General features: G+C 43.7%; 1 protein-coding gene across 1 annotated transcript in view; it reads left to right on the top strand.

Moving 5' to 3' along the window:
- Positions 1-20,844, top strand: part of LOC143131798 (transmembrane protein 236) — a 43,182-nt gene extending 22,338 nt beyond the window's left edge. Inside the window, exons 3-4 of the mRNA XM_076291389.1 lie at positions 17,400-17,523; positions 20,165-20,844. Of these exons, the coding sequence (XP_076147504.1) occupies positions 17,400-17,523; positions 20,165-20,844 (804 nt within the window). The remainder of the gene's footprint in view (positions 1-17,399; positions 17,524-20,164) is intronic.
- The last annotated feature ends 310 nt before the right edge of the window (positions 20,845-21,154 follow it).

Here is a 21,154-nt window from a genome sequence, read left to right as displayed (position 1 = left end):
CCGGCCCTGCCCCCAACAAATCACACCTTCCCACCAGCTGTGACAGCTTAAAAGAAGTCAAGAGGACTCCTAACTCACAGACCTATTCACAAACCGGTTTTGTGGCATTTCGCCTGTTTTGAAATCATATGCGGCTACAGGAGCTTCCAATCGTGAGGAAGCAATTTTGCATTGTAGGCATAACTAACATGCAATAACGCCACCAACAATAACCAAAACTAGGCTACTCATTGTCAACATTAATTAACAACAGTAAATTAAATGTAACATTATTGTGAATCAAATTAAAATGTTCTCTTTTGCAAACGTAGGCATAGGCATAGTAACAGATTAATTTAATAATGTTACAAAGATACTACATCAATCTGTATGTTTCATTAGGCTACTAGGCTATTTGTTTTGCCTTACTCTTGATTCATTTAGGCTAGGCCTTTTTATTCAGTTATTCATCACCTTCTGTCCTTGTGCACGCATTCTCAGACCTGTCACCTGCCACTCATCGTAAGGGAGGTGTTTGGAATCATTCCCGCGTTACAATCATCAGCCAATCAAGGTGGTCACTTCAGTCAAGCTCGTACATGAGTAATAACGTCATCCATAGCAAAGAAGACTCACTCACTCTTAGACTGTTAGTCAAAGATTCTAGAGCGCTCAGCTCCAGAATCTGTTCAGGAGTTGTCATTTTCCCTTATTATGAATAACTTAATAAGAGAAACTACTATAGCTAAAATCTTTTATTGCTATTTAGGATTAGCCTACTCCTAGTGGTAAGATACAAGGCTTTGTGAATATGGCCCCTGGTGTCTAACCCAATGCATAGCCCATTTACACAAAATAATGGTCGAATATTAGGCTACTGATGATCATTGTTATTTAAGAACATGCCAAGCACCAAAAACATCTTGCTCGTAAAAAATCAGCAACTTTCTGTTGCAATCTAAAGGCAACTTTCTGTTGCAATATTCTGTGTTCTGGACTGCAGGTAACTTGTTAAGCCAGTGGTTCTCAAACTTTTTCTTTCATTCCCCACTTTGATAAAGGGGCATGACTGATGATAATGGAGATAACGTGTTATCCCGAGGCCTTTGCAAGTCAGCATCTCCGACGGTAGTCTACCCTATTAAAAATTTTCAATGTCCCAAACGGAAAGCCATACTTTATTGTTTTAACGATCTCTACTCACCAAAATGTAGGCATGGGAACATGATGAAGTATCCAACTGTCGTGTGTTAAATTATTGTGATTACGAGCCAGTGGTTTTCAAACATTATGCGTGACTCGGCCATCTATGCAACAGACTCATATCGTCCTCGCATTCGCAAAATGAGGACATACAGACTGCTCAGATAACAGGTGTACCTCCAGTTATGCACGGTTTTAGTCAAGTAATTTAAATGTGCTGGTGAAACAGTTGTGTACTCTGGGCACAGTTCTTCCAGAGCTTCGTGCCAAGTAATAAGCGTTGAGTCGAGATGTTTGTGTGAATGAAACGAAGCGTATAGGCCATAGTGTGACATGCGTAAACCAATGGTGTAGAGATGACGCCACAGGGTTTTATTTAAGAGAGCCTACGTTTGTATGTAGGCAATTTATATTCACAATACTTAGGCCTACTAAAATAAATAGTATTTTATTTGTATTGGTTGTTTAGAGTAAAAAAAATCGGTCTTAACGCAAGTTTACAACTGGCAAGTCGGTCGGACTAAAAGGGGAAAAAAATAAATATTTGGGTCGGTTCTAAATTGACAGGGTCGGTCGGGTTACGGCAAACGAAAATATTTTTAAGAATGGCCTGGCAGTGTTTTTTTGCGGGTCTGCAGAAGTCAGCCTAAAATGAATGTAATTCTGCGGCATAAAGCAGATGTATTTGTTTATTGTACAGAAAAATAAAAATGACATGTCAAGCAGTCAATTGACTACATTGCAGTCAAGAAGTAGGGCAAATTAATTTACGAAACCAAAACGTGGGTCATAGTTGTCTAAGCCTCTATTGCGTAGCCTGTTAAAAACGTCGCCAGATAGTATTAAATCGGCAACAACATTGTTTTCTGCAGAAGCCTACCCAAGGCTACAGATTGATTCTGAACAGTTATTTCTCTACTGGCTCAATTATCACACCACTGTTTTGATTTGCGTAGCTGCGTTACCCCCAACACTGACAATAATGTAGACAGTAAATTTCGATTTCGATTTTCGTTACCACCGTGTAGTCAAGCCTTAAGACATACCGTAAAACTTCAAATAATCGCCAAGTCCCTAAGAGGTTTGGGTTAAAGGCCGGTCTCCAGTAGAGGCCTGGTCTGTTTTTTAGTTTCGGGTTGTATTTAATGTTCTAAAACCCGTCAGATCGTCTGTTTAAAGATTCGCAATGACACAAAACCGTTACAGAAAGGATGTTACAGCAGTGTGAATTAGATGTTGCACGTCATTACAAGCCGTCGCAAAGCATTCACATGTCTGGTCACAGTTGCAAGGTTTTAGAATGTTGCATCAAGTTGCTGCTCATCTCGTGAATCTTGGGTGTGATTTGGGCTTAAGTATGGCGCAGACTGCGCACGTTATGACTAGATGGCATTAAAAGACTGCGGTGGGGAAAAGCTAGAGTTCCAAATTGTATAACCTTTTTTCCAATATGAACTATGCCTATATGTCTGACTTCGTCATCGTTCAATTCATCCCTTCAACCCATCCCTTGTGTTAATTTGCGGATAGGCCGATGGTAAGCTTGTTTTTATGCTGGCAACAAAACCAGAACGGTTCACGAACGTTATTCTTTATTCTAAATGCCATGGCGATAAAGAGAAAGAAGTCAGAAAAGGAATTTACCTTAGACTAGGCTATATCAGAGCCGGTCTACGGACATTCTCTGTCTATATAACCTACTGAAATAGGTTAATGATGTAAAATCAAGTGCGCTTCTATGGGACTGGTGTGTGCGCGCATAGTTGCAGTGGAATGTGGCTGCCCAGGGCATTATAGAACTTCTCACTCACGTGTATGAGACCTACTCATACACGGCGGTGAAATGGCGTATTTAGCTGTCTAAATTCAAATCATATGCTGGGGGAGAAATCGTCGGACATCCATGATTATTTTGTTATTCAGCACCCCTGGTCAAAAATATGTTCCCGTGAGCCTGGAAGTAGGCTATGATTTGAATGTAGACTGTTGTCAAATTTGGCAAATACAAAACGGGAGAAACAGTATGGTTCATGCTCTCTCATGCTCTAATGTTTCATTCGTGCTGAAAAGGAGGGAGAATGAAACATTAAGCACGTTCCACTTTTGCATAAATAATTCCTGAACGGTTTTGGTCAGGGCTGATAATGCAACTGTATTTGACAAAGGACCGATATAGGCTATTTGCTAGTGACAAAATATGAGCTTTCAGTGTGATACGATCTCTTTGTAGATTACGTTTAATTAAAACGTGTTTCATCTGGCTATCCCCGCTATTTGGATCTTACTGTATCTCACTCAATGAACAACATCTCAACACTAAATGAATGATGATCCGTTGTCATCAGATAGCCTAGTCATATAGGTAGACATTCAGTGTGTTTGAAATAATTAATTCGATAATATTTTCCATCTTTGCAGAGGAAAAGTTTTGTGTAAAGGGAATTAAAGGCCTGTCTCATATAGACGCCTAATACTAGCCGGTGCAGTTTGGCGATTTGGGAAAATAAAAGCCTGGGCTATTATTTGGAGTTTTACGGTACCCAAGTAGCCTAAATCGAGGTAATGTTTAATTATGCATGATTTATTTTGTTATTGAATTCGTAGGCTGGGATTACTCTCGGCAAGTCTCCTGCTTTTTCATTAGGGGCATCAGGCAGAGCGATGTACAGTGGCAGAGCGACGCACAGTGGCTGAAAGTGGTACTAAAGCTTCACGCAGCTTCACGCCTCGTAATGCGCGACTGAAGTGGCCATTTGAAAGCGATGCCCACTGTACAACCTGGTAAACAGTTTAACGCTTTTAAAACAATTCTCTCAACAATTCTATAACAATTTAAAACCATTCAAAAAGGCAGAATACAACAGGTAAAAGTGCATCAGTGATTTTCAGCTGTTTTTCTACAGTCAAGTCAGGTGGTAAGTGCTAGAATTAGCTAGTTAGATACAGTGGGCATCGCTTTCAAATGGCCACTTCAGTCGCGCATTACGAGGCGTGAAGGTGCGTGAAGCTTTAGTACCACTTTCAGCCACTGTGCGTCGCTCTGCCACTGTACATCGCTCTGCCTGATGCCCCTTCTGAAAAAGCTCGATTTACCTCGATTTAGGCTACTTGGGTATGGCTTAAGGCTTGACTACACGGTGGTAACGGAAATCGAAATTTGCTGTCTACATTATTGTCAGTGTTGGGTTAACGCAACTACGCAAATCAAAACAGTGGTGTGATAACTGAGCCAGTAGAGAAATAACTGTTAAGAATTAATCTGTAGCCTTGGGTAGGCTTCTGCAACGTTTTTAACAGGCTACGCTATAGAGGCTTAGACAACTATGACCCACGTTTTGGTTTCGTAAATGAATTTGCCCTACTTCTTGACTGCAATGTAGTCAATTGACTGCTTGACATGTCATTTTTATTTTTCTGTACAATAAACAAATACATCTGCTTTATGCCGCAGAATTACACTCATATTTGGAACTTACATAGTCCAATGCATCGTTACACTACGTTAGTGTTTCCCAAAACCATAGTAGCAACGAACGTTCGCAACCACTATCGTAAAGTTGTGTAGTTACAACTACACCTCTCGACCTGTGGTAGAATGCTAGTAGAAGCATAGTTCCAGGGATCTTCATGTCAAAGACGTCACTGACGCCAGTTATTTGTTTGCAAATTAATAATTATAAATATATTTAGGTTTCTAATTGATATTTACACTTCTAACCACCATACATCCATATTTTAAAATGCCCAAGGCAGAAAATACATAAATTAAAAGTCAATTTGTAGCCATGTGCACGTAAGTAAAAGTCACACACCTGCAGATAATAATAAGGTGGTGCGCACTTTTTGACGAGTCAGCTGAGAATATGTAGCCTTTGATTTTCATGGAGGGGGGGGGTCCTTGTTAGTTTACGCAAACCAAGCCAAGAAGGCTGATTCTGATTTTGAAAATATGATCTGCACAAAAGATAAACTTAGGTAAACAACGATGTCAATATTGTTGTCAAAATCTTAACCCAGATTCGAACTCTTGGACAGGGGACTGGTTACTGCTGTGCAACGGCGGCTGTCATCTGCCGGCCTTAACGCAATGCGCAACAGAAGTATGTGCAGGTGACCGTTCACGTGCTACTAAACGTCATTAACCACCTTAGTCCAGACTACTGAAGTTTGGAAACTATCATGGTCCAAACTTACAGTACTATGTAAGTACGACAGTTTTGGGAAACAGTCGTAACTTACATGTTGGTTGCATCCTGTTAGTAAAAAGCTAACCTCCATAGTTGTACGGGAAACGCACCCCAGATCAGCTTGTAGGCCATTAGCAATCTGTTTATTTTATTTTATGAAGCCTACACAGTAGATCACATGCCACAATCTCACTTTCAATAGACAGATGCAATAGCCATTGGTCAAGTATTGAGTATAAAGCAATTAAGATAGTACCCTATACAAAAAGTACTTCATACTATCATAAAACAAATAGCATTTTGCAACTTGACAAAACACTGGATTAAATATCGTTGGCACAGGAGAAAACTTGTACATCCATTGGAGATCACATGCCAGTTGCCTCTCCCTTCAGTGCTATGACTCGTTCGGCTGTGAGCTTGTTTCGGCAAAAAAAAAAAAACTATTGCAGATATCAATCCGTCTTTGTTCATGGGTTTGGCCTCACAGCAGAGGCTTAGACAACTATGACCCACATTTTGGTTTCGTAATTTGCCCTACTTATTGACTGCAATGTAGTCAATTGACTGCTTGACAGGCTATTTTTATTTTTCTGTACAATAAACAAATACATCTTCTTTATGCCGCAGAATTACACATTTGGCCAGCCTATAGAACGGGCACATTTTGGAGAGAATAGAGAATGTACGCACGCAAGAATCTGTAGGCTATTTGTGGCTGGTTACCAGCAAACAATGTTTAATGCATTAACTCAAGACGTCAAACATTTTCTAAACAATACAAACAGAAAGGATGCAGCAGGCAGCAAATGTAGAAGAGTCATTTCCAGTGGAAGAACAAAATGCTGAATGAAGCCCAAAGATATGAAGGCATATCTGGCAAGTTGTTATTTTTTGAAGACGTAAATGGTTGGGCTATAGGCCTAGTTTGCAAGAAGGAGACATAAAGTGTGAGCATGCCACACTATCCACAGCTGTGGTAACGGGGGGTAGGAGGATTACTGTTAGCGCAGGATTTATATAAAATTCTTCAACAGAAGGCCTGCCGCGAGTGCAGGCTTGCCCAAAAAAAGGCCTGTGGTTTGCGCAGCCTACAGTAAGTAGGTCTAGGTGAGTTAGGAGTCCTCTAGACTGAGCTGTCTCAGAGGTGGAAAGTTGCGTTCGTTGGGGGCAGGGCCGGATTAACAATTCATAGACCCTTGGGAACAAATGTCTGATGCCCCCCCCCCTGCCCCCCAGCCAACGTGAATCGGGCGGTCAGTTAATAGGCCTATCGTGAAGATTTGTATTGCCATTTAAGGCACGAGCGCATCTGTGAGGCCAAGCCTCACCAAGTAGCCCGTTTGTTTACAACTAACATCACATTTAATTAAACTGCTTATAGGCTATGCCGAAATAGTTTCAACATTTTGAATATCAGTGTCGGGTGAATTAGGAAATGTATTATGGCTGAAAGCTGCTTGGGATCCCCCCTGTCAAGCAATAACCATACAAAAAGTTAAAAACAGATGACATGATGCACGTCACTGACATAATGCGCAAATAATATAGCCTAGATATTCCAATATATTCGAATACATGTGTTTATTTTAGAGGGGATATTCGAACGTCATTTTTGAGCAATTTTGACAGCCCTAGTCCACTGTAGGCTACGCCAATCGTCTATTAACACCTTTCACCTAACCCCGGTAAGTGGGGGTCGCTATAATGCGTGTGAAATAGCACCATTGAGTAGCCTATGCGAAATAGCCTTAAAATCGTTCCTGTGTTGTGTGCCTTCTGGTTTCTCCACCTACTGGTTTCCTTGTGCGTGCATGCGCTGCAGCAGTTGTCAGACATTCACAAACAAGTTGTTTTAGGCGGTTCGAAGTCGCTTTTCATACGCCATGAGCGCTCGGCTACATTACAGCCACTCGAACAAAAGACATGTAAAAAATATATGTTTTGAAAACTAGCATTAAACTGGATTCGATCCCGCAAAAGCCACACACGCGTGACTCTCTCCATCCTGATTCCCTACTCTTTGAGCCAACTAATATGTTACACGAATCAATTAACTATTGTAGGCTACCATTAATTAATAACGTAGGCAACACCCAGGTAACATGTTGTCCAGGCTATCTGAAACAAGGGATTGCCTCATCTACAACAACTGGTTACCTTGGGCTGCTACAGTCGTCAGTGCACTGTGCACAGTAGGCCTATGCTACTCTTTGTGGTTGATCAACTAAAAATAAAAGATGTATTTGGTGATGACGTTATTGTAGGCCTAGTAGACCTAAATTCGGAGAAATTAAATGGTACGAGAAACGATCTACATAGCGCACCAGACCGCGATGTCTTCAAGGGTTGAATGAAGGGAGTTTGCAAAAATTACTGTATTTTTCAAGTCAATAAACATTTTTATTTTCCAATGTTTTTCTCAGGGAACATCTGACTTTTAAAAACCATAGGCCTGGTAGTCGCTCAGACAAGGAGTTATAAGATAAAGGCAAGGTCACCTAATGCAGTTCAGTGAATTAGCAAGATACCATCAGAAGGCAACAATCATAAAGCACAGTGCGCGCGCGCGCTCTCTTCCCTGCGCATAAAGCTGTCTGCGTGTTGTAGGCTAGATTTGCGTGAGTTCTTTCTATCTGCTTTACTTTTGTGAGTTGAGACCACCTAGGCTATGTTATACTGTAGACGTTCTATGAGGTACCAGTGTTTAGCTGTGTCACAAAACAATAAGCTTTGTCAGACTACTTTTAAAATGATATTCAGGGCTATATACATTTTAAACATTCGGGGCTGAAGACCCGACAAAGCCTTGTGTTAATTCTTCAGGTGGGAAGTGTCAGGAATTTTCATACGAGAGACGCTCTCATTGGTGGTTAGTATATGAAGTAGGGAATTGACAGCAACATATCCAATCACATTATGAGAGATGCTGAATTTAACATAAACTGCGACGTTTGGTTTTAAATGAATGTAAATTTAGCCGGGACTGTAAGCTGGCACACGTGGGTGCTCGATGTTTTCAGTGGGTGCCTGAGAGACGGAGCACCCTCGGTATCGGCGCCTATGACAAGCGTATCTCGCGGTTGCATCCATTACAAACAAACATGCAATGTGAACGTCTGGGATTGGGGAGAGCACTAAATGCTCTTCTGAATAAGCACGAAGTCAAGCCTTTAAATGAAAAACACTCTTTAATAATCAAAGAAATAAACGCTAATGAAGTAAACTTGTGACCATCAAAAATAGTTTATCGCCCGTAACTCCGTGATAACAGGACGTAACAGGAAGGCATTTGGCTGAGCAACGGAGGTTAATATGCTCTATATTTTGTCCAAATGATGTCTGTCTATCATCGTTGCAGAATGTTTAATTTGTCCTGCATTTCTTTTACGGCTGCAAATGGGATTCACTCGCCGTTAACCAAATATTTCTTTATTAGGGCAGGGAAGGCATATTTCTGGCTATTAAATTATGTCTAAACCAGTCTGCTAAAGTCTGTAGTGAAGTCTGTGTAGGGTTTTCCAGCTCCATTTCTTTTTACGAGACACCCTGCTCACTTGAGACCTCTGCCGGTTGTTGCAGCGTCACTGGAAAAATACAAATTGAAGTCGCGTGATCCCGCGCGCGGACCGCGAGGGAAGCTGGCCAAGTCGAAGCACTGCCCACTCTAGATAGATAGATAGATAGATAGATAGATACTTTATTGATCCCCAAGGGGAAATTCAAGAGTAATAGTTGTAAGTAGTGCTACGATAGATATTCTCTGAAGAGCTGGGTTTTTTGAAGATGGAGAGGGATGTCCCTGCTCTAGTAGGAACTGGTAGCGCGTTCTACCAACGAGGAACAACAGATGAAAAAGGTTTGGATTGCCTTGAGCGTACCGGTGGCAGAGCTAGACGATGTTTGTCTGAAGAGCGCAATGTTCGGGGGGTAGCATATATGCCTGTATGAGGGCATTCGAGTAGGTGGGAGCAGTAGGTTTAGCTGGGAGGACCAGCAGTTTGGTTTTTGAGAGGTTTAGCTGGAGGTGGTGTGCCTTCATCCATGTGGATATGTCTGAGAGGCAATCCGAGATCCGTGCTGAGACCAAGGGGTCATCAGGTGTAAAGAACAGTTAAAAGTTGTGTGTCATCTGCATAGCAGTGGTATGAGAAGCTGTGTGAATGGATAATCTGTCCCAAAGAAGTGGTGTGGATACCAAAGAGAAGGGGGCCCAGTACTGAGCACTGGGGGACCCCTGTGGTGGGATGGTGAGGTGCGGACAGCTGTCCAAGCCATGATACGTTAAACGAGCATCCTGTGAGGTAGGATTCAAACTGATATGGACTGGGTAATGTTAGGAACAAAAGGATGCCACTTTGTTATTTGGGAATGAAAATTATCAATCCACAGAGGACTAAATTTAAAGACCCCCCGAAAATCTAAGATGACTAGTCCATTTTGCTTGAATTTCAGCGCAGCAACTCATGATGGTACTCATTAGTTTGTATGGTCCCGACATGCTTGATGGCATCGGGGCATGCTCCTAATGAAACGGCGGATGGTGTCCTGGGGGATCTGCTCCCAGATGTGGACATGGCCATCACTGAGCTCCTTGACAGTCGTTGGTGCAACCTGGCGGTGTTGGATGGACCAAAATATCCCAGAGGTGTTCAATAGGATTTAAGTCAGGGGAGTGTGGGGGGACAGTCAATGGTATCAATGCCTTCATCCTCCAGGAACTGCCTGCACATTCTCGCTACATGTTTCCAGCCATTGTTGTGCACCAGGAGGAACCCACGGCCCACTGCACCAATAGAGGGTTAGACAATGGGTCTGAGGTTTTCATCCTGATGCCTAAGAGCAGTGAGGGTGCAGTTGTCTTGCCCGTAGAGGTGTGTGCATCCTTCCAAGGATATCCCTCCCCAGACCATCACTGGCCCACCACCAAACCAGTCATGCTGAATGATGTTGCAGGCAGCCTTACATTCTCCAAGACATTTTCAGATGTCACATGTGCTCAGGGTGAACCTGGTCTCATTTGTAAAAAGCACAAATCTGCCAATTTTGTATTCTGTGGCAAATGCCAATTGAGCTGCACGGTGCTGGGCAGTGAGCATAGGTCCTTCCAGAGGCCATCGGGCCCTCAGGCCACCTTCATGAAGTCTGACAGTGTGGTCAGAGACATTTACATCAGCGGCCTGGAGGAGGTCATTTTGTAGGGCTCTGGCAGGGCTCTTACTGTTTGTTGTTGCACAAAGGAGCAGATACTGGTCCTGCTGCTGGGTTAAGGAACCTCTACCATCCTGCCCAGCTCTCCTAGAGCAACTGTCTCCTGGAATCTCCTACATGCTCTTGAGACTGCGCTGGGAGACAGCAATCTTTCTGGCAATGGAACGTATTGGTGTGCCATTTTGGAGGAGTTGGACTACCTGTGCAATGTTTGTAGGCTCCAGGTACTGGCTTATGCTACCAGTAGTGACACTGACCCTAGCCAAATGTGAAACTAGTAAAAAATCAGTCAAGGAGGATAAAGATGGAAAATGTATCGTTTGCCACCACCTCTAAAACCATTCCTGTTTTTACAGACCTATCTCCCTTCTTCCTTTCGTTTTTGGAGAAAGTGGTTTTCAAGCAAGTCTTGGACTTACTATATCAGAACAACCTGCCAGACCCTATGCAGTCTGTTTTCAAGAGTCATTCTACCTAAACTCCTTTTCTGTCTGTGACCGAAGCATGGAGAGTAGCTAAGTCCTCATCTAAGTTGCTAAGTCATTAGTATTCATTCTACTAGACTTATCTGCAGCCTTCAATACTATTTCTACATTATCTGAACTGGGATGTCTAGGAAAGCCCTTGACTGGTTTAAAACCTACCTTAAAGGGCACATGACCTCACCACAGGTGTGCCTGAAGGATCAGTATTAGGGCCCCTACTTTTCTCTATTTACACACTTCCTTGGGTGAGACCATTCACTCCCATGAATTTGATTATCACTGCTATGCGGACGATACTCAACTTTACCTGTCTTGAGCTTTTGGTGTTTCCACCACAAAGCACACCCAAGGACTGGGCGCTGAACGCACTAGCCAGTGTCCTGAAAGTGCTGGTTCACTGACTAGCATGAGCCCTAATGTGTCAGGAGGGAGCTAAACTCATAAGGTATTACGTATTTAAATTAGCTTCATTGACAGGCATAATCATGTTATGGGATGCAAAATGTTAAACTACAATAAAACAAAATGGATCTTTTCAAACGATCACTATAAGCCTTAAAAGAAACTTTAGCATATGCTAATTGGCCCCACCCACCTCAATTGAATTAGGCTAACAGTAGGATGTGTTGGACTGGGTTATGTACTAATTTATCTAACTCTTACTGGGTGTATGTACTAATTTATCTAACTCTAGGATAGAAGACAAAATAGCTAATTTCCCAAAAGGCATCATATGTTTCTTTGAGAGACTAGACGCTAGCATCCATGGGTTTTAGCCTCCTTGCTAGCATGCCAGGCTCTAGGGGACAAATTAGAAGGATTGAGCCCAGGCAAGTGCAGAGTTTAGTCATTTTAAATATGCATGATTGTCTCATTATGTATGTCATAATGCTGAAAGATGGCTATAGACACATCATAAAAGCAGCATAGCATTATAAAAGTAGAAAAAAGGGCATATTTTGGTGGCCATATTTGAAGTCAAGATAGGAGCCACTAGGGGGCGCTATGTGTTGGGGTCCATTTAAATTTTTGATCACTAGGGGTAGTAGTATACATGTACCAAGTTTCGTGCTTTCTGCAAAAACTGAACGATTCAGGTAAAAATCTGGCCTTAGCCGCTGTACTACATCTCTTTTCTATCGACACATAAAATGCCTCAAGTGCGTGTCACATAACATGCCTCAAGTGCGTGTCACATAACATGCCTCAAGTGCGTGTCACATAACATGCCTCAAGTGTCACTAGGTCAGTTTCCACAGCCCTCCACCCAGTGCCCTCATACAACAATGGCTTTGGCCAGAGGTCCTTCATACATACGGCTACTAGAGTTTGGAATGGCATTCCTCAACACATCAGAGAATTACAATCCATCACACAATTTAAAAAAAACTATAAACTGCTACTCCTCAATACATACACTTGCAAACACTGACCTCTATATATCACTGTCTGTGCTAAGTCTGATGTCTATATGTTTGCTTTGTGTAGTATGTAAATGTGATGTGCCCTGTCCCTGTTACTTGTTATATGTGCTGCAGAACAGGAACCTGCTGGAAATCAGTTTTTTTACTGAGTCAGGCCGGTTTTAAACTGTAACTTTGTTACTTTTAACACTTTCCTGTATAATAAATATGAAATGAAAAATGAAAGTCAAGTCAGAGTCAAGTCAGATTTATTTATAAAGTGCATTTAACATGCACATAGTGCAACCCAAAGCGCTCCACAAACAAGACACATAACAACAAGACACAAGATGCCGGATGGAGCGGCGTAGTCGCCAGCGTACCCGTGACATCAAGACAAGACAAATACATTTAAAAAATAACAAATAGTCCTTCTTAGTCCTTTTTACTGCTTCTAAGTCAGCTGATGTCGTTGACATTTGTCCATTGGGAGCTTGCTATGGCTAGCTTTTGCCCTAGCTGGGCATCGGACATCATTCCATCCATCCGTGAGCGGTGCAGCACTTCACTGTCTGGTCGAGGGGATCTCTCGGGACAGCTGGACCTAGGCTAGCTACTTTGCGTGTGTGTATGTATAGAATAGAGATTTAACGTGTGTGTATGTATAGAATAGAGATTTAACATGTGTGTATGTATAGAATAGAGATTTAACGTGTGTATGTATAGAATAGAGATTTAACGTGTGTATGGTGACACCAGACCAAGCTCCACCGGTAGAGCATTTTATCCAACTTCCTGGTGCCTTCTCAAGCTTAGTTAGCATAAGAACAAACACACATGAACACATGATTTCAACGATTTAGCCATTTCTCTCTCTCTCTTTCTCTCTCTCTCTCTACACTCTGTGTGTGTGTGTGTGTGTGTGTGTTTCCTGAGTGTGTCCTGATTTCAGCACTTTGAGAAAAAGCCATTAATCTCCTGCTGATGACACATAACCAGCTGAATCAGCCACATACACGCACACACACACACACATACGCACACACACACACACATACGCACACACACACTTACATAGGCACACTCACAAACGCACACGCACACACACACACATACGCTCACACACTCACATACGCACACACACATACGCACACACACACACACATACGCACACACACTCACATACGCACACACACACATACGCACACACACACTTACATAGGCACACTCACATACGCACACACACACACATACGCACACACACACTCACATAGGCACACTCACATACGCACACACACACACATACGCACACACACACTTACATAGGCACACTCACATACGCACACACACACACACATACGCACACACACTCACATACGCACACACACATACGCACACATACGCACACTCACATACGCACACACACACTTACATAGGCACACTCACACACACATACGCACACACACACACATACGCACACACACACTCACATAGGCACACACACATACGCACACACACACTCACATAGGCACACACACACACACACACACTCACATACACACACACGTCCTGCTATTCCTCTTGACAGGAAGAGAGCTGTAGCGTTGACATAACTGCAATCTACCCCCCCACACACTCCCACCTACCCCCCCCCCACAAACACACACACACTTACCCCCCCCCCCTACCCCCCACACACTCCCACCTTCCCCCCCCCCACACACACTCCCACCTACCCCCCCCCACAAACACACACTCACACTTACCCCCCCACACACACTCTTACCCCTCCACACACACACACACCTACCCCCCCACACACACTCCCACCTACCCCCCCCACACACTCCCACCAACCCCCCCCCCCCCCACAAACACACACACACTTACCCCCCCACACACACTCTTACCCCTCCACACACACACACACCTACCCCCTCCCACACACACACTTCCCCCCCACAAACACACACACTTACCCCCCCCCCCTACCACACACACACTCCCACCTACCCCCCCCCCCCACACACACACACACGCACACTTACCCCCCCCCTACCACACACTAACTCCCACCTACCCCCCCCACACACACTCCCACACACACACTTACCCCCCCACACACACTCTTACCCCCCACACACACACACACCTACCCCCCCCCACCACACACACACTCCCACCTACCCCCCCCCCCCCCACACACACACACACTTACCCCCCCTACCACACACACACTCCCACCTACCCCCCCCACACACACACTTACCCCCCCCCTACCACACACTAACTCCCACCTACCCCCCCCCCCACACACACTCCCACACACACACTTACCCCCCCACACACACTCTTACCCCCCACACACACACACACCTACCCCCCCCCACCACACACACACTCCCACCTACCCCCCCCCACACACACACACTTACCCCCCCCCCTACCACACACACACTCCCACCTACCCCCCCCCACACACACACACACACTTACCCCCCTCCCTACCACACACACACTCCCACCTACCCCCCCCCACACACACACACACTTACCCCCTATCACACACACACTCCCACCTACCCCCCCCCCACACACACACACACACACTTACCCCCTACCACACACACACTCCCACCTACCCCCCCCCCCCACACACACACACACTTATCCCCCCACACACACTCTTACCCCTCCACACACACACCTACCCCCCCCCCCCCCCCCACACACACACTTCCCCCCCACACACTCCCACCTACCCCTCCACACACACTCTTACCCCCCCCCCATACACACACACTTATCCCCCCACACACACTCCCACCTACCCCCCCCCCACACTCCCACGTACCTCCCACACACACTTACCCCCCCCCCCCCCCCCCCCACACACACACACACCTACCCCCCACACTCCCACCTCACACACACACTCCCTGCTTTAATGGAAATCCTATTGCGTAGCCAAGTAGCCTAAATGTAGTTATTTTTTAATGATGTAAGATTTAGGCCTACTTTTTTATTAAATCCGTAGGCTTGAATGCCTCGCGGCAACAATTGTGTTTAAATGTTGTAGACCTCGTAACTGCTTCAGCCTCTGGCTAGCTCAGAAGAGGCAGCAAGAGACTGGTAGCTTGAGAGCGAGTGTTGGAGACTTTTCATTCAGTAGGCTTGCAACTTTGAGGCCGGTGGCCTATTAAACTAACCGACAATATAAAATATAAGAAGAGCTATTTTCTTTCATTGAGTTAAATCGAAACAATGTCTTCTAGCCTTTATGTGTCCAAATCGACCCGGCTATTATCCGAGGCCCGGCTATAAATAGAATCCTGGCCATAAATTGAGGATTTACAGTAACACCTACTCAACAAACACTTTCATCCACCCAACATCTAGTCAGTAAACACTTTCATCCTTCCAACATCTAGTCAACAAACACTTTCATCCACCCAACATCTTGTCAGTAAACACTTTCATCCTCCCAACATCTAGTCAACAAACACTTTCATCCTATTCTATACATACACACATGTTAAATCTCTATTCTATACATACACACACGTTAAATCTCTATTCTATACATACACACATGTTAAATCTCTATTCTATACATACACACATGTTAAATCTCTAATCTCTATTCTATACATACACACATGTTAAATCTCTATTCTATACATACACACATGTTACATCTGTAATCTCTATTCTATACATACACACACATTAAATATCTATTCTATACATACACACATGTTAAATCTCTATTCTATACATACACACATGTTAAATCTCTATTCTATACATACACACACGTTAAATCTCTATTCTATACATACACACATGTTAAATCTCTTAAAGAGATTCAGAAATTTCTGAAAATTTTCTTAAAATTCTGAACTCTGTGGGCCAAAATGTAACCTTTTTTTACAGTCCCACCTGACACCCCAGTGCTCCCAATACAATCATCCCAACCCATTTTGGATGTCTACAAAAGTTACCAAATATAGTTTTTGGGGGAAAGAAAAATAATTGTGTGTGAATCAGCTTCACAGCTATTTTGCCCAATTTTAGGGTCTGGGCTGCTTGCTTTTGAAGTTATTTATGTATTTATGTATGTTGGTATTTATGTATGAATGTATTTATGTATGTTGGTATTTATGTATGAATGTATTTATGTATGTTGGTATTTATGTATGTTGGTATTTATGCATGAATGTATTTATGTATGTTGGTATTTATGTATGTTGGTATTTATGTATTTATGTATGTTGGTATTTATGTATGAATGTATTTATGTATGTTGGTATTTATGTATGTTGGTATTTATGTATGAATGTTTATGTATGTTGGTATTTATGTATGTTGGTATTTATGTATGAATGTATTTATGTATGTTGGTATTTATGTATGAATGTATTTATGTATGTTGGTATTTATGTATGTTGGTATTTATGTACAGTATGAATGTATTTATGTATGAATGTTTATGTATGTTGGTATTTATGTATGAATGTATTTATGTATGAATGTATTTATGTATGTTGGTATTTATGTATGAATGTATTTATGTGTGTTGGTATTTATGTATGTTGGTATTTATGTATGAATGTATTTATGTATGAATGTATTTATGTATGAATGTATTTATGTATGCTGGTACGGTGTTGGCTTTGTATCCGTCACATCACAATTCCATTTGAGGACTAAATGGGTGTTAAGCTTCTCTCTCTCCCTCTCTCAGGTGCAGGTGGTTAACAACATGTATTATGATACGTTTAATGAGCTTCCTTCTCTCCCTCTCTCTCTTTCACTCTCTCTCTCTCTGTCTCTCTTTCTCTCTATCTCTCTCACTCCCTCTCTCCCTCTCTCTGTCTCACTCTCTCCCTCTCTCTCTCTCCCTCTCTCTCTCTCCCTCTCTCTCTCAGGTGCAGGTGGTTAACAACATGTATTATGACACGTTTGATGAGCTTCCAGTGTCTTTGGTTCTCTTCTCACTCATATGCATTGACATTGTGGAGAGAATTCGCCACTGCAGACTTACTGGACAAGGTACACACACACACACACACACCACATACATGCACACACACATACACACCACATACATGCACACACACACACACACACACACACACACACACACAACATACATGCACACACACACACACACACAACATACATGCACACACACACACACACAAACCACCAACATGCACACACACACACACAAACCACCAACATGCACACACACACACACACACACCACATACATGCACACGCACACACACACACCACATACATGCACACGCACACACACACACCACATACATGCACACGCACACACATATCAAAAAGAAAGAAAAAAAGAACACAAGAAATATATATCTGTAGTTAATCTCAAATGTGAAGGATTGTAAATGTCTCTAAGAAAAACATATGATGTATTGTAAATTGTAAGAGTTTACAGTAAGTGGGATTATTATATTTGGGGGCCAAGCAGCAAAGCTGCGAAGGCACCCATTGTGTTTCTACCTTTTCCTATTATTATTCAATTATAATAATATCTTTCCTCCATCTTTCCGTCTGGTGAAAAGTTGTGAAATTTGGCACACTGATTGGGGACAGTCACATGATTAATTTCACCAAGTTTCATACCGGCACCTTGAGCGCTCTAGCGCCACCAATAGGCCAAAGTTGGACGTGTGTTCACGCACGTAACTTTTGACCCATTGACCCGATTGTCAAAAATGAGGTATCGTTGGAATCCTTGGACCAAGCCGAGTTCAACGCACTCTATGACGTCATTTTCCGCCATGCTGGATTTTCCGCCATTTTGGATTTTGTCAAAAACCTTTAAAAAGTTTCACGACTCACATAAATTGTCCGATTTTCATGAAACTTAGTACATATGATCTTCAGACCAAGCCGCACAAAAGTTATCCCTTTTCGTCTTCGGAACTAAAACCGCTCTCCCGTAACAGCCAATCGAAATTTGTGGCGAAGCCGCCAAACAGGAAGTGAGCTCATATCTCCGCAACCATTTCATGTATCATAACCAAACTTAGTACGTAGACTCAAGACTCCATCAGGAGGATGTTCAAATACTTTAGTGACCTTTGACCTCTAGGGGGCGCTGCAATTAGGAACAATGTGTTTTGGCCTGTAGCTGCTGTTGTGTTTAGAATTAAAATGTACTAGTGGGGTCTGTTAATACAGTCGGAGGTCCTTAAGCTGACCCAAGCAAAACTGTGATGTCATCCTAATTGATTCGGCCGCCATATTGGATTTAATAAAAAACACCTAAAAGTTTTCACAGGTCACAAAGTTTGTCCGATTGACACCAAACTTGACACACATAATCTTCAGTCCAAGCCTCAAAAAAGTTATCCCTTTTTGTCTTCAAACCTAAAACCGTTCGCCCGTAACAGCCAATCGAACAGGAAGTGAAGGGATATCTCAGTAATACTTTCACGTATCAAAACCAAACTTGTTACATGGGCTCAGAACCCAATTAGGAGGAGGCTCAAGAAATTTGGTAAATTTTGACCACTGTGTGGCGCTATAATCACAGGAAGTAGGCTCATATCAGCAATGCTTACACATATTGAAACCAAACTTGGTACATGGACTTGAGACCCCATTCTGAAGATACAAAATAAATTTGGAGTCTTTTGACCACTAGGGGGGCGCTATAATCACAGGAAGTAGGGTCATATCTCAGCAATGCTTTCACATATAGAAACCAAACTTGGTATATGGACTCGGGACCTGATCCTGAGGACACACAATACATTTGGTATACTTTGACCACTAGGGGCGCTATAATTAGGAAGACTTTTTCATATCGACACCAAACTTGGTACGTTGAATCGTAAACACATCCTAAGGACCCACAATAAATTTAGTGACATTTGACCACTAGGGGCTCTATGATTAGCAGCACTTTCACCTATCGCAACCAAACTTGGTATGTGGACTTGGGACTACATCCTGAGGATGCACAATTAATTTGGTGTGCTTTCACCACTAGGGGTGCTATAATTATCAACACTTTCACCAATTTAAACCAAACTTGTTATGTGGACTTAGGAGTACAATAAATTCGGTGACCTTCGAATCCAGTCCAGTCCAATCCAATCCAATCAAGTCCAATCCAATCCAATCTAACACAACACTGTCAAGTCCAATCCAATCCCAACTCTTGCTCAACTGCTTAACTGCTTGGCCCCCTAATGGCTGCTTGCAGCTATATTTAAATATTATTATTATAGGAATTATTATAAATATATGACATAAATGTAGTAGATGTAGATGCATGAACTAAATACTAATTTGATTTCAGGGCAAAATCAGTTAGCTAATTTACAGAAGAGGAAATTCTAGGTACATGAATTCCTGAACTCATGAACTTAAAGCCAACCTCTGCCATGTTCCTCTAGATGTTAAGAAATGCTACAAATGCCTCAGCTGACTCATTGTACTCTGCCAAGAGTCAACAGATGAGCAAATATTGGTACCACTGCCTGTGATCACCGCGTGGTTTACACAGCATGGTAGTCAAACATAGTGTGCGCTGCATCATCAAATTAGTGGCCCTGGACTATGTGTGTGTGTGTGTGTGTGTGTGTGTGTGTGTGTGTGTGTGAGTATATCTTGGTGTGTGTGTGAATGTGTGTATTTCTGTTTACAGCCAGCGAGCTGGATCGAGACTCGGACATCCCCACTCTGACTCACTTGGAGCCAGTGACGCCTGTCAACGCCACGGCAACGGGCACAGCTGCCGCAGCAACGCTTCCTGGGGGCGGGGCCGAGCAGAACGGGGCGCGGCCTTTACGACCAGGGGAGGCCAATGGGACGGTCGCAGGCATGCCTGTGGGCGGGACAGACCCGAGGACACGCCCCTTCGGCCCGGTGCCCGTGGGAAGCCCACACCCAAGCCCCACGTCCTCGGTCGTCACGGCGATGCGATTCCCACCGCCATACTCTGGCCCTCTGCGGTTACTGCTGGCGAGCGACGCTCGGGCGGACGAGTTTGGCCACGCCTTCCTGTTCTGGCTGGACACTGCGGAGCTGCTGCGAGCAGGCGGGCGGCCAGACGTCTGCTTCTCCCGCTGGGTCTTCCCACTCTACATCTGCGGCTTCCTGTCCTGCCTGCGGCTCATCCTGGCCCCCTGCTGCCCTCTGCTGGCTCCTCTGGGAGTGCTGCTGCAGGACATGCCCTTCCTGTTCCTGAGGGGGGCGCTGCTGGGTGCCTTCGGACGCATCTCGCCGCTACTCTACCTGTTTAAGAACCTGCTGGTCTGCCTGGCCTACATCTACTTCAACTTCATGACCAAGCTGCGGATCTTTAACACACAGAGGATGTTCTGAGAGGACAGGCACCCGCTTGGCCCATTGGATGAGAAAAGCAACGGTGGCTCCATTGGATGAGAAAAGCAACGGCACCCGCTTGGCCCATTGGATGAGAAAAGCAACGGTGTCTCCATTGGATGAGAAAAGCAACGGCACCCGCTTGGCCCATTGGATGAGAAAAGCAATGGTGGCTGTGATCTGATGAGAAAAACAATGGTGGCTGTGATCTGATGAGAAAAACAACGGTGGCTGTGATCTGGGACCTCAGAGGACTAATGGAGCCTGCTCTGATGGATTGTCTCTGATGTTTGCTCAGGGCAGCAAAGAA

The sequence above is a fragment of the Alosa pseudoharengus genome, unplaced genomic scaffold, assembly GCF_046254945.1.
Source record: "Alosa pseudoharengus isolate Yale_2024_CS ecotype anadromous, Long Island Sound unplaced genomic scaffold, YU_APseudo_1.1 YU_APseudo_1.1_scf_18, whole genome shotgun sequence".
NCBI lineage: Eukaryota > Metazoa > Chordata > Actinopteri > Clupeiformes > Clupeidae > Alosa > Alosa pseudoharengus.
This window is presented reverse-complemented; position numbering and strand designations above follow the sequence as displayed.